The sequence below is a fragment of the Pan troglodytes genome, chromosome 21 (assembly GCF_028858775.2).
Source record: "Pan troglodytes isolate AG18354 chromosome 21, NHGRI_mPanTro3-v2.0_pri, whole genome shotgun sequence".
NCBI lineage: Eukaryota > Metazoa > Chordata > Mammalia > Primates > Hominidae > Pan > Pan troglodytes.
The window spans coordinates 10,249,388-10,262,117 of NC_072419.2; the positions used below are offsets into that span (position 1 = coordinate 10,249,388).

General features: G+C 46.8%; 1 protein-coding gene across 3 annotated transcripts in view; it reads left to right on the forward strand.

Moving 5' to 3' along the window:
• The window catches only part of ATRN (attractin), a 176,590-nt gene extending 166,978 nt beyond the window's left edge, over positions 1–9,612 (forward strand). For 2 of the 3 annotated variants that reach the window (XM_003316779.6, XM_009436735.5), the window contains 2 exons: positions 2,649–2,763; positions 5,218–9,612. In XM_003316779.6, the coding sequence (XP_003316827.2) occupies positions 2,649–2,763; positions 5,218–5,342 (240 nt within the window). In that variant the 3' untranslated portion in view covers positions 5,343–9,612. The remainder of the gene's footprint in view (positions 1–2,648; positions 2,764–5,217) is intronic. The other variant, XM_016937358.3, reaches the window with a different exon arrangement.
• The last annotated feature ends 3,118 nt before the right edge of the window (positions 9,613–12,730 follow it).

Here is a 12,730-nt window from a genome sequence, read left to right on the forward strand (position 1 = left end):
TTGAACCTAGAAGGCAGAGTTCACAGTGAGCTGAGATTGCACCACTGTACTCCAGCCTGGGCTACAGAACAAGACTCTGTCGCAAAAAAAAAAAAAAAAAAAAAAAAAAAAAAAAGGGAAAAGATCACCTGCAAAGGAATGACAAGCTGACCGCTGACTTCTCAGAAGTCAGAAGAGAGTGAGAGAATGTCTTTGAAGTACTGAAAGAAACCTCCCAACCTAGAATAGTGTGCCCATTAAGCACCTTCCGAGAACAAGGATGAAATAAAGATATCTTCAAATTAGAATAAAAATTGAGAATTTGCCACCAGCAGACCTGCACAAAAGAAATGTCTGAAGGATGTGCTAAAATGAAGGAAAATTACCCCCAGGAGGAGAGACTAAAGCGTAAGAAAGAATAGTGAGTAAATAAAAGTATAATCATATACAGAAATCTAAACAAACATTATCCTGGTAAAATAATATTTGTGGGTTAAAAAATAGACAAGCCTAAAGTATTGAACAACATGATATATGTCAGCAGCATATGACACAGTTAGTTGCTCCTTAAAACATTTTCTTGATTTTCTTCCAGGACACCACACACTTGCCTTCTAGCTGTTCTTGCTCAGTGGTCTTTGCTCAATCCTCTTCATCTTTTGACAGTGGTGTGCATCAGGCCCTGTCTTTGTCCCCTTCTTGTGTCTTTTATACCCACTTCTTCAGTGATCTTCACTATCACAGGTTTAAGCACCATGATCCTCTCACCTGGACTCTCCCATGAGCCTCCAACACAAACATCAGTTGCCTACTCAGTGTCCCCACTTGGATATCTTAACATGGCCATGGCCAAACTGAGCTTTGGATGTTTATTTCTCAGACTTGCTCCTCTGGCATACCTTCCGCCTTTCAGCACATAACACCTCCATCACCCTAGTTGCTCAGGCCAAAATCGTGGAATTGTTCTTGACTCATTCTTGATGTCATGTCCTCATTGGACAGCCAGTCTATCAGCAAATCTTGACTCCGTATTCAAAAATGTTTCCCAGCCACTGTGTCCCATCTCTGCCACTATTCCCACTTGATCTAGGCCACCGCTGTCTCTCACCTGGATTCTTGCAGTTACTTCATAACTGATCTCCCTGCCTCTGCCATTCACCCATCTAGTCAGTTCCTTGTGCCACAGCAGAGTGGTACTGGAAATTATTTTCTTCAGCCAAACTGAAGAAACTGATGACATTTGTGGGTTTAGTCAGCAGAATTCTAAAGGTGGCCCTCAAGATTTCCATCCCGTGTTTATTCAGTCACACACTACTCTAGGTACTGCTAGAGGGATTTTGCAGATGTAATGAAACAAGGGAGTTGACTTTAAGATACAGAAAGTTTCTCTGGCTGGTGGCAGAAAGAGGAAGCCAGAGAGATTGGAAACATGAGAAGGACTTGACACACCATCCCTGGTTTAGAGATGGAGTGGCCACAGAAGTTTTTTTGTTTTTGTGAGACAGAGTCTGGCTGTGTCACCCACACTGGAGTGCAGTGGCATGATCATGGCTCACTGTAGCCTCAAACTCTTGGGCTCAAGGGATCCTCCCTCCTGGGTCTCCCAAAGTGCTGGGATTACAGGTGTGAGCCACTGCGTAAGCCCTGAATGCATTTCAAAGCAGAGTCTTCCCCAGAGTCTCCAGCTAAGAGTCCCATCCAGCTGACAACTTGACTTCAGCCTGAGAGACCTCAGGAGATAGCTGATAATTCCCCAGAACTCATGGAAGACATGAACAGACCTGTCTCTCTCGGCAGAGAACCCTACAGAGCTTGCTGGGACTTCTGACCTCTAAAGCTGTGAGATAATAAGTGGGTGTTGTTTTAAGCAACTAAGTTTGCAGTAGTTTGTTACACTAATATAAGCTGGGTGCGGTAGGTCACACCTTTAATCCCCGCACTTTGGGAGGCTGAGGTGGGAGGATCGCTTGAGCCCAGGAGTTCAAGACCTGCCTGGACAACATAGTGAGACCCCATTTCTATTCTTTAAAAAAAAAAAAGAAAGAAAAAAAGAGAAGAAACTAATATAGGGGACAAATCTCATCTAAAGGCTGCAACAGAAGATGAAAACATATTTTCCAGAGCCAAATGCATCCAGAGAGTAGACAAAGAATCTACTTGGTCAGCCACCCAGCTTTTACAAGCCTTTACATCCAGCAGGCTTGTCTACTTAGTGTCTAAAGGACAGACAAAATAGAATGTTTTTTAAGTCTCCATGATATCTGCATCTGTGTTTGAGCCAGGTATGCAGAACTATCTGACAAATCTACCAAGCACTCACCACTGCCATTCCTGTGACCTACAGTTATGAATTAGAATTTCAAATCGAGCCAAAGTACAGCATCCAGAAGAAACCCACTTGGCGTGGCCCCTTCCCTACAGTTCAAGCAGCCCTGTGGAAGGGGACTGCGAGCCCTCAGTGGAAGGTAGCAAGCAGTACCACCCGTGTCACTGGTGCTCAGAGAGTACTGTTAGCTCTCTCCTGCCCTTTTTCATTATCTTAAAAACTGCAATGTACCTTTTTTATATACCTAAAATTGATGGTTCTTATAAGCACAAATGACCATTAAGTTGTCCGTGTACATTAAAGCTTGAGTATCACTTAAGGTAATTTTGTTTTCTTCTTCCAGACTGTTCCCAAACCCATTGCACTGGAGCCATGTTTTGGCAACAAAGCCGCTGTCCTCTCTGTGTTTGTGAGGCTCCCTCGAGGCCTGGGTGGCATCCCTCCTCCTGGGCAGTCAGGTGAGTAGATGCGGTCCAGCGAAAGACACCTTCTAAGCATGTGAGGGAGCTAAGCATGGGATACTTCCCTTTCCTAGAGAACAAGGTTATAAAGGTGATAACCAACAGCGCCTGCCCATGCCATGGCAAGGATTCAGTGGGATAACCCATTTTCACCTATATGCCCAAAACTGTTTTCCTGAGGTCATCGTCCCTTCCTGGGGGGACGTCCCGGGACCTCCTCACCGTTCTGGCCTCCCCAGCCTCTCAGTGCTCGTGGATGCCTCTGACCACACCTTCCTTTGCTGTCGGAGTTTCTGGTCCCCCTTTGCCTCTCCTGCTCTTTCCCTGTCTCTTTTGCCCTGTCCTGCCCCTGAATCTGGGTGTGCTCCCTTCACCTTGCATGTTCTTCCTCAGTTGCCTTCTCCACTCCACAACTTCCAGCCATCTCCCCTGGGCTGGTGTTTCTTCAGTTGGTATTTCTAGCCCTCCTGCATTTCTTTTGCTTTTTCACCGTTTTAAATATAAGGCACAAACACAACGATAACATAAAGGAAATGTCTGAAAATCCACGCACAGTTCTGCTATCCCACAACCCACCAATTTTCATTGTGCTGTGTTCTTTCCAGCCCTGGCCAGCAATTTAGTCGAAATGATTGTATAGATCTAATTTTTATTCTGCTTTTTTCATATAACTATCTTAAACATTTTTATAGCCTACTACATAATATTTTACCAATGCATGTGACACTTCTCCATCAAATATATGAATCATGATTATATAAACTCCTATTTTGAAGACAGAAAATATGGAATACAGTTTTGAAAGTATCTCGCTTAATTACAGAGTGCTTTGGAGGATGCCTCAATGTGATCATTTTAGACAACTTTCAGTTGAGATGATTCTGGAGTCAGGGTTACCTTAGCCAGAGAGAACCCTGTGTCTGGTGGAAAGGCTGCCCCAGGATACTGGTCCAGGCCCTGAGCTCCACTGTCCCTTCAGTGCACCCTCAGACCCAGAAGATCCTCCAGCCCAGCTTTAGAATGGTTAGGATCTATAGTATCTTCACGAGGGAGGCCTTTCGGCATGGCTCGGCCAGGATTCATTGTCTTCATCTCACCTGGGGCTTCCTGTGAGTTGAGCCCCTAACTCAGCCTTGCCTGTGTTGAGGACAGGACAACTCTCTCATCTGTCACTCAAGTGCAGTTTGTGTCTCCTGCCACCACCCAGCCCAGCAAACAGTGGCTGGTGCACCCTGAGGGCAGGGTGGCGGCTGGGGCGGCAAGGTGACAGGTGTGCAGCCCTGTAGCCTTTCCTGCTCCAGCCTTTGCCTGACGTGCCCCAACCACCTGAAACACCTAATAAAGGTCTGCTCAATGCTTGAGACCCACCCAACAGTGGGGCCGTCCTTGCTGCCCCTTCTGTACCCCCTGTTTTAAGTGGTGCCCTTTTCTAGACTCCCAGAGCATTCCCCACTGTGTGCCAGGCACTTACAGCTGTCTACCCCCACCCCCACTCCCCTTCACAGGCTCAACAAGGCAAGTAACACGCTCCACTAACACAGCTCCTGGCAGGTCTCAGCAGAGCTCCGAGCCTGCGCTGGCCATTTCCCACGTGTATTAGGAATCCAGCTCCCCCAGAACCGTGCCTTCCCTAATGGATGTCAGATTACTCCGTTATCAATACAGGAAGGAAAATGGGATTGCAAGTCCCCAAAGCAAAGTGGGCGGCGGGGCAGTGATGAGCATAAAGGGTAGTTGCTATTGATCGTTGGTTGCTGCGTGCCAGATACCAAGACTTTATGCGTGCCAGGTACTAAGACTTTGTCAGTTCACTCATTGATTCTTCACACTAGCCCTGTACTATTATTATCCCCATTTTACAGATGAGGAAACTGAGGCGCAGGGAGGTTAAAGAACCTTGCTTATTCCAAAGCCTGGCCCCAGAGCCTGCCCTGCCTGTATCGTGGTATGGAATGGAAGTGACTAATGCTGACTGAGTGATAGGGGTGAATCTGAATCTCGTCATAAAGCGTGCTGCTGTTTCTCGGCTCCTTTTGGAGGAAGGCAGGAGAAATTGGGCGCTTAGCACACGTCTACAATCTCATTTATATGTTCCCACCACCAAGCAGAGCACTGTGCTTGGTTGATGTGCTGAAAAGCAAACTGCACCTTTTGGGTAAAAAGTAGGGAAAGGAGAAGAATGTGTATTTGTATTTGCATAAGTATACCCTCAAAGAATACATAAAAATTAGTGAAAGCATTTACCCAGATGGAGGGGAAGGCGGAGGGAGGGTCAGGGTGGAAGGAAGACTTTTCCCTGTGTATGTGTACCTTTTTGGGGGTTTTTTGTTCTGGTTTTTTGGTTTGTTTGTTTTGCACCATGGGATTGAAAAATAAATGTTTAAATTATTTTTTAAAACAAAATGAAAGCCAGCTGCTCCCAACATATGTTCTCTCTGTGGTTCTCCCAAGGTCTTGCTGTGGCCAGCGCCCTGGTGGACATTTCTCAGCAGATGCCGATAGTGTACAAGGAGAAGTCAGGAGCCGTGAGAAACCGGAAGCAGCAGCCCCCTGCACAGCCTGGGACCTGCATCTGATGCTGGGGCCAGGGACTCTCCCACGCACGAGCTAGTGAGTGGCACACCAGAGCCATCTGCAGGGAAGGGCGTGGCGGGGAAATGGCTGTGCGGTGCGGGACGGAAGACTGGAAACCCTCAAAGCATCTGACTCACCTGCATGATCACAAGCTTTCTTTGACGGTTTCTCCCATCCGTGTTCCAGCATCTAACCTTTTACTTTTGCATAGGAAATACTTGATTTAATTACAGGTCCAGGGATGAGCTGACGGTTGCTGGAGGAGGCCGGTGTAGAGCCAGTGAGAGAACTAGGAATGACACTCAGGTTCACTGTGGAAAACTGTTCTTGGGACTGTCTCAACTGTGCAAAAAACAAAAGATGGAGTGTTTACAAGTAGACATTCGTCATCAGTTGTTCTTGAACATGGTCTTTTAAAAACTAGTCAGATGAATTAACTTGTTTTCATCTGAAGCCTGCTATCTTTTTTAAAAGATGTGCTATTTATTCTTGCACGATTTAGGCAATTATCTCTCTTCCAGGGAGTACCTTTTTTTCTAGTTGAGAATTAATAATCGTCCATCTCTTTTGATCATATCAAGCTAGGATAGAAGGGGGGCTATTTTAAATGTCAAGGTCAGCAGTGTTACTTTGAATGTAAACTGGTATAATAGGTAGTTTTCTATAGTAACTTGATTAATTTAGTCTTAATCCATTTGAAACTCTCTCTTCCTTTCTCTCTGCCTGTCCCTCTCCTTCTCCATCTCACCCTCCCTCTCTCATACATACACACACAAACACATACACACAACACTAAGTGCCTAGACTTTAAATAGATCTAGCAATTGGAAAGTTAGTAAGCCTAAGTTTTTACATAATTGCATTCCTACATTCTTGTAAAATTTAAATAGCTACCATTGGCAATCTGCTTTTTTTCTAAAATCTGATTTGCAGCCAGGAAAGAATTTTCTCACCCAAGGAACATTTGATCTAGCAGCAGGGATGAGAGGAAAGCAGAAATGAATGAACTGTGAAAGCTCCTGCTTTTATTATCAAAAAGGACACTGTCAAGAAGGCGCCCCCTGCCCCCACCCCCGTGTCACCCTAGGCCTGATAAGCGATCAGAGGAAAGGACTCATTCATGTCACGCTTCCTTGAGCAGAAAAGAGCACTGAGAGCACTTGGGACCCCTGGATCAGAGAGCAGCTGTGTGTCCTGCAGCCTCCTCTGAACTTGTGGTTCATTCTCAGGCTGGGGTGGACTCAGATGCCAGGAAAGGGACAGCCTCCCATTGTCAGGCAGAAGCTGCCCAAAGCCTGGAGAAGGACCTGTTTGCCCTCTTTCCCCCAGGAGGGGCTCGACCCACCCACCCTCCCTCTCAGACCAAGGTGGTGGCTGTGAGGAGGGCAGCAAATGCTGACGAGGATGAAAAGCACATGGAAAAAAATGGATGAGGAGGGAAAACTCTGCCAAATGGAAAATGACCAAATTTAAGAGGGTGGGACAGTCCCCTGCTCCTCTCCCAGAGGGCACTGCCTGGAAATTGTGTTTCCCCGTTTATGGTGCTCTGTATTCTGGCATTATGCAGCAGGCTCCCAGAAGCTCTCTTCTGCTTCAAAACCTGGGATCTCTGGCATTACCCTATTGGGATGGACCGCTGGACAGCAATGCTCGAGTTTGTGAATTTGGAGAGATACTCAAAAGAGCTAAAACTGCGGCATTTTACCTTTAAATGCAGTGCCTAGAGAGAGAGTATTGTCTCTTCCCCAACACTAACCCCACTCCCATGAAGAATTGCCTGGAAAGATGTTTTCAAGGAATTTGAACCATAAAACACTATCTGATGCACAAAACACCTCTACTTTGAGACTCACCTCTCATAAAGCTTCTTTTTCACATTATTGTTAAAGACCAGACGTTCTAGAAAAGACCCCTCCTCTCATGAGCTCCCCCATCCCCGCTACAGAACACAGCACCCATGGCGCCTGCAGTGGACTGGCCCCTTCATTCCCACAGGCCCCCCCAGCAAGGCCAAAGGGAGGCCCCTGGGTATTGTCCTCCTACAAGGAAGATCCTCTTTGTTTGTTCAAAGGACCAGTTTTCCCAGGCCAAAGAAGTCTCTTCCCCGTGTTAGTCCTATGCCTTGAAATATCATGCACCATGACCCACAGCCATCTGGTTATGTCTTATTTTTTTCCTAAAAGATAATGTTTATTTTTAGGAAGGAAGGAGCAAGTGAAGTTTCATTCTGCTCCAGCGGTGGGGAAGCCGCTGAATCCACCTGCTTCTCCTTTGCAACCAACAGCAAACAGCTTTCTCCGGCCTCAGGGCAGAAAAAGGGAATGGCAGGGAGTAAGAGGCTCTGGGCTCGGAGCCTGTTTCCAAGAAGGAATTGGTTGTCATCTGGCAGTGTTGCGCGTCACAAGAGAGCCTGTATATAAATTAAAATAGGACAACACTGACCTTGCACTTGTACATAACTATACAGTAGTGTCCAGAATGTTCAGACATTCGGAGTGTACATAAAACAGAAAAAATCTTCATGTATTTTTATTAAATATAACAATGTCTGAGTTTCACCTAAGATGTTTTTGTGCCATATGCTGGATATCCAGGTTCTCGCCAGGCCCCGATACATGAATAACAAACCCAAGAAACGCATCCCCATTGTGTGATGTGTGCAGATGCATCCGGCACCAATTAGGTATTTCTTAAAACAGGACTCATCTGTCAGAGTGCACATGAAAAATCAGGCAGGGAATCGAAACGACAGCGCTGGAGGAGACTCAGGAAGCAGAGGCGTCCCTGCCGCTGCCCTTGGCCCTGCAAGCACATCATGACCCTTTCTGGCAGCCTCTTGGTGCTCTGGGTAGTGAGGGATGACCAGTCTTGTCCTGAGAAATGTTTCTCTTAGTCTTTAAGTTCAAAGACTAACCTGTGGCAATCAGACTTTCCAAAAGGGGGTTCTCCATTTTTTGTAGTTTTGTCTAAATTTTTAATGACCATTTCCTGGAATCAGTTTATTATACTGAAAACTGGGGGTGGGAGTAGGGAGCTAGTTTGTTGATAAATAGTTCCCATTTCCCCGTGGAGAATTTGACATACCCTGGACTCCTGTGTGCCTCCTGCCATCCCTGCACACAGCCTGGGGAGAAGCCTGTGCCTCCCCGTGTGGAGAGAAGGCAACCCCAGATCCCCTGAGCTAACCCGGAGGAAAGGCAGTCCTGGACAGAAGACTGTCAGCAGAAGGAAAGTACTGGACTACCCGTGGGTAAGTCCTGCCATTCAAGACTGGAGACACCTGGGAAATAAAAAGAGCAGGGCACTGCTGGTGGGAAGAGGCATTTTACCTTCCAGTGCAAATCCTGCTCCTTTGATTTAATGGGGTGTACTGGGGCCAAGGGCTGATTCACTTCCTTGGGAGATGGTGGTGTTTTCATGAACATCTTTGATCCTTCCATTTCATTTATTCATCCATCCATTCAACAAGTATTTGCTAAACACTAACTTAAGCTAATGCTAGGGTGATGACTGAGATGTAAAAATAGATTTTAGAATTAAAACAAAATCTAAGTCCTCACACCCCTGTCATCCCAGGAGATCTTTCCTTGTGGTGGTTTCTGTGAGAATTGGCCATCCTGAGGACACAGCCAGGACGGCAGAGGCCTCCTGGCCTCAGGGCATGCCCTGCCTACCTTCTGAAATGTTTACCCCATTGACCAAACTTGGCTCCAGCCATTGCGGTGGTTTCTAGACAGCCGGGCCCACCAAGAGATATTGCCCCTTGATGAGAGTCAAACACCCTGCCTACAAGGAGATGTTTTGAAGTGGAGAGGAAAATTGGCACCTTATCTTTTAAAAGCAGTAATGGAATTGATTTTCAGTAACTGAATTTGTGCACAAAACATTCTAAACACTAGTGAAGCCTGTTTCGTTGAACTAATTCTGGCTCTGGAAATGTTTTTGTTTTATAGTTATTTACGATTTCGTTTGTTTGGATTCAAGCTTAGTTTGTTAATATGTATAATTTAGCATCTATTACACTCATGTAAATATGGAGTAAGTACTGTAAACTATTTCATTGCTGGGGATTGTGGGTGTTATACATACATTTAGGACTGCAATTTTTTGGTATTTTTTGTATTGTAAAATAACAGCTAATTTAAGCAGGAACAAGAGAACTAAGGGAGGTCTGTGCATTTTAAACACAAATGTGAAGAACTTGTATATAAACAGAAGTAAATACTATAATACAAACTTCCTTCTGAAATAAAAGTAGATCTGGTAAAAATGTGGCTTTTGTTCTGAGTGTTTCATTTTGATTTTGCATTGTTTTGCCTATATTTACATTTTGGTCATTAGAACCTTAAGGGAAAAAAAAAAAGCGTTTACCAGTTTTCAGACTGCCTCAGAGGGAGCACTTGACAGTTAACGGAGGTGAGGGTGAAAACCCCTGGCAGGTACCTCAGACACCCCTCCAGGCAGCTTGTGAGCCACAGACCTTCCACCACAGCCTTTGTGTGCCTACAGGGCAGCTGGGCCCGTGGGGGCAGGGACAGATCTGAGCAGTGAGGTACGGACAGCCGTCTCACTGCTCCACTAACCACACCACTGTCTCCAGTGGTGCAGTTATCCCTCCACTTTGCGCTCTCCTCATAGGCTCCTGAATGTCCCTCTAGGTTGTCTCCAAACTGCTAAATCTCAGGTGTGCGGACAGGTCTCAGGCGTGGCCAGTGTTTTCCTCGGCCTTGAATTTTTGAGGAAGTTACTCCCATTGGCAAGGCCTTGTTTGGGGGCCTCCTGTGCGTCCTGCCCCCTTTTATTTGGCTCCTGCCCTCAGAATGGGTCAGAGTCATGCATTTCAGTGCAGAGTGCAGATTCCCAGTGCTAGCAGTTCCTTCCAGAAGGATGAGGTCATTGAAAGAAGGAGGAAACACAAGACGGTCACTCCTATAGGGGAAGATGGCAGGGTACTAGGGCCAGGGCCTGAGGTGAGGGCAGGAGCCTGGAGGAGGCCTGCCTACCAGAGCTCAGGTCTGGCTTAGGGAGGGAAATGGCTGGACTAGTGGCTGCAAACAAGTTGAGAAGGACCTTGAAACTCTTCCAGGGAGGGTTGTGAGAGCCACCAACAGTAACAGGATAGAAACCCTGGGATTTGGTGGTACTGTGGCAGAGACAATGCTGTGTTTACCAAACCTGCTGGGCCCACAGCGCATCATTTCCCAGCCTCCCTGCAGTTAGGTTGGGACCAAGCTAAGCCATGGCCAAGGAAAGGTTGGAAGAAGTGATGGGCACCAATTCCAAACTTGGCACACAAATGCTCCCACAGGGGACTCTCCTACGGGCCACATGTTAAAGACTGGAGGGACTGTGGGTCCCTGAGTCACCCCTTAGAGGCCGGCCACCTGATCAGTAAGAGCTGTGCTGGCCTTTGCATCACTGGAAAGCAAACTCACTCTACTGATCCACTGAGATTTGGGGCTTTGTTACACCAGTTAGCTTTTCTTATTCTCACTAATATACAAATCAGCACTTTGAAGTGCAGTGCACCTGTAACCAAACCCTTAAGTACATGGCACTGGCTCAGCGTGTGGCCAGGTGGCGAGCAGTGATAAGACAGGTGCAGCTGGCAGGACAACTGAGGTCCCTGCCAGGCGGAGCAAAACATCTGGTAAGGCTGTTTCACTTGGTAACTCGGAAAACAAACTCCATGTCTGCTGACTTTTTGACTTGGGAATAAACAACAACAACAACAACAACAAATATGTGTTGATTGTTACTGGCTGCTTTTGGCGAGGCGTCACGAGAAAAAGTTTACTTCAAGAAAGAATTAGCCAGTTTACAAGCAGAAGGGAAAAAGGTGGAAAGATGTCAACCAGGGCCTTGCAATTCTGGAAAAGCCAACTGCTTCTAGTCTCCAACCAGTAAGAGGTGCAGGTGAGCAACAAAGGCCCCATGAGACTTAGTTGAACACAGTGACTGGGCCTCGTGGTGACCATCCAATGAAGGGTGTGGTCTTCCCACTGGAGCATGGAAACTGCAAAGCCACCAGCTTGAGGGAGGGGCACGTGGTTAAGGAAGCAAAGAAAAAGCTGACATGAGAACTGTTTCCAGGAACAAACCACGAATGTAGTCACTGACCCTGGACCTGCCTGGAAATAAATAAAGATGTAGTAAGTTTAAGAAACCATTAGCAAGCCTTAAAAAAAAACAAAACAAAAAAAACGGTGGCGATTGAGGAAGTCTTAAATCCACCTTCAGGCAGGAAAATGGTTGTGAAAGCTGTGTCCAGCGAGGGCTTTACAAGCTCAGATGTGGGCCCAAGAGCAGAAATGGGCCTGAGCGAGGACTACCCCCAGCCCAGGGCAGGGCCCAGCAGGATTGCAAAAACACCGCAGAGCAGCAATTGCTGCATCTGCACCCGCTCCTTCCTGGGTAGGAGGGCCTAGGAGGGTGTCCTGCCTGTTCTCATCACTACCTGCTGGGTGGGAGGTGGATTAAGCTGTCTTGTTAATTCAGGATTGTGGACTTCAAAGAGCCACCTGAGGGAGGCGGCATCACCTGGAGGTCTGGGCGGGGTGTGGCCTCGTATTGTCCCCCTAGGAGAGGGTGCCTGTGCCCATGTAGGAGAGGAAGCACAAAACTGGTTTTGGTGATCAGAATAGCAAACTGGGCCAGATGCTTACCACACATTTCCTCTTCCTGAGTCCACAGCTTCGACTGCACGGCCTGGGCCCGTGGCATCTGGGTAGAGCCTTGGGACCAGCCTTCACCAATGATGTGTCATTTCAAGGCCATTCACAGTGACAGTGTCTCCTCCACTGTCTCCATCAACCTTGAAGGCTTATGGTGAAGATGGTAATACAACAGGATTGAAGGAGACTGGGTCCCTGAATGACTTTGTGGAACAGAGCACTATAGGCCAAAGGTAGTAGAATTAGGTGTCTTGTTTTATGCTGCTTAAGTGAATTAATTAATTCTCTAGATTTATTCACCTAGTTATTCAACAAATTTTTATTGAGCACATCAGGGCTAGGGCATTGTGTCAGGATCAGAGATTTTGCAATGAACAAAACAGAGAAAACTCCATGTCCTCCAGGAGAGTTGATAATAAAATGTCAGATAAGCTCTGTGAAGAAAGGTAAAAGTAGGGTTAGGGGTAGAAAGTGCTGGGGGGATTGCTACTTAACATAGTGTGGCCAGGGGAAGCCATTCTGCTAAGGTGACAGCTGAGCAGAACGATGAGTGGAGGGGGCAGGAAGGAATGTGGAGGTCTGGGAGAAGAGCATTCCAAACAGGGATGGCAGGTGCAGAGGCCCTGGGGGGGCAGCATGCCTGGTAGGCCTGCTGGATATTTCTGAGAATGAAAAAGTCCATTCCCAGTTGTTTGCGTGGAGAACCTAACCCAGTT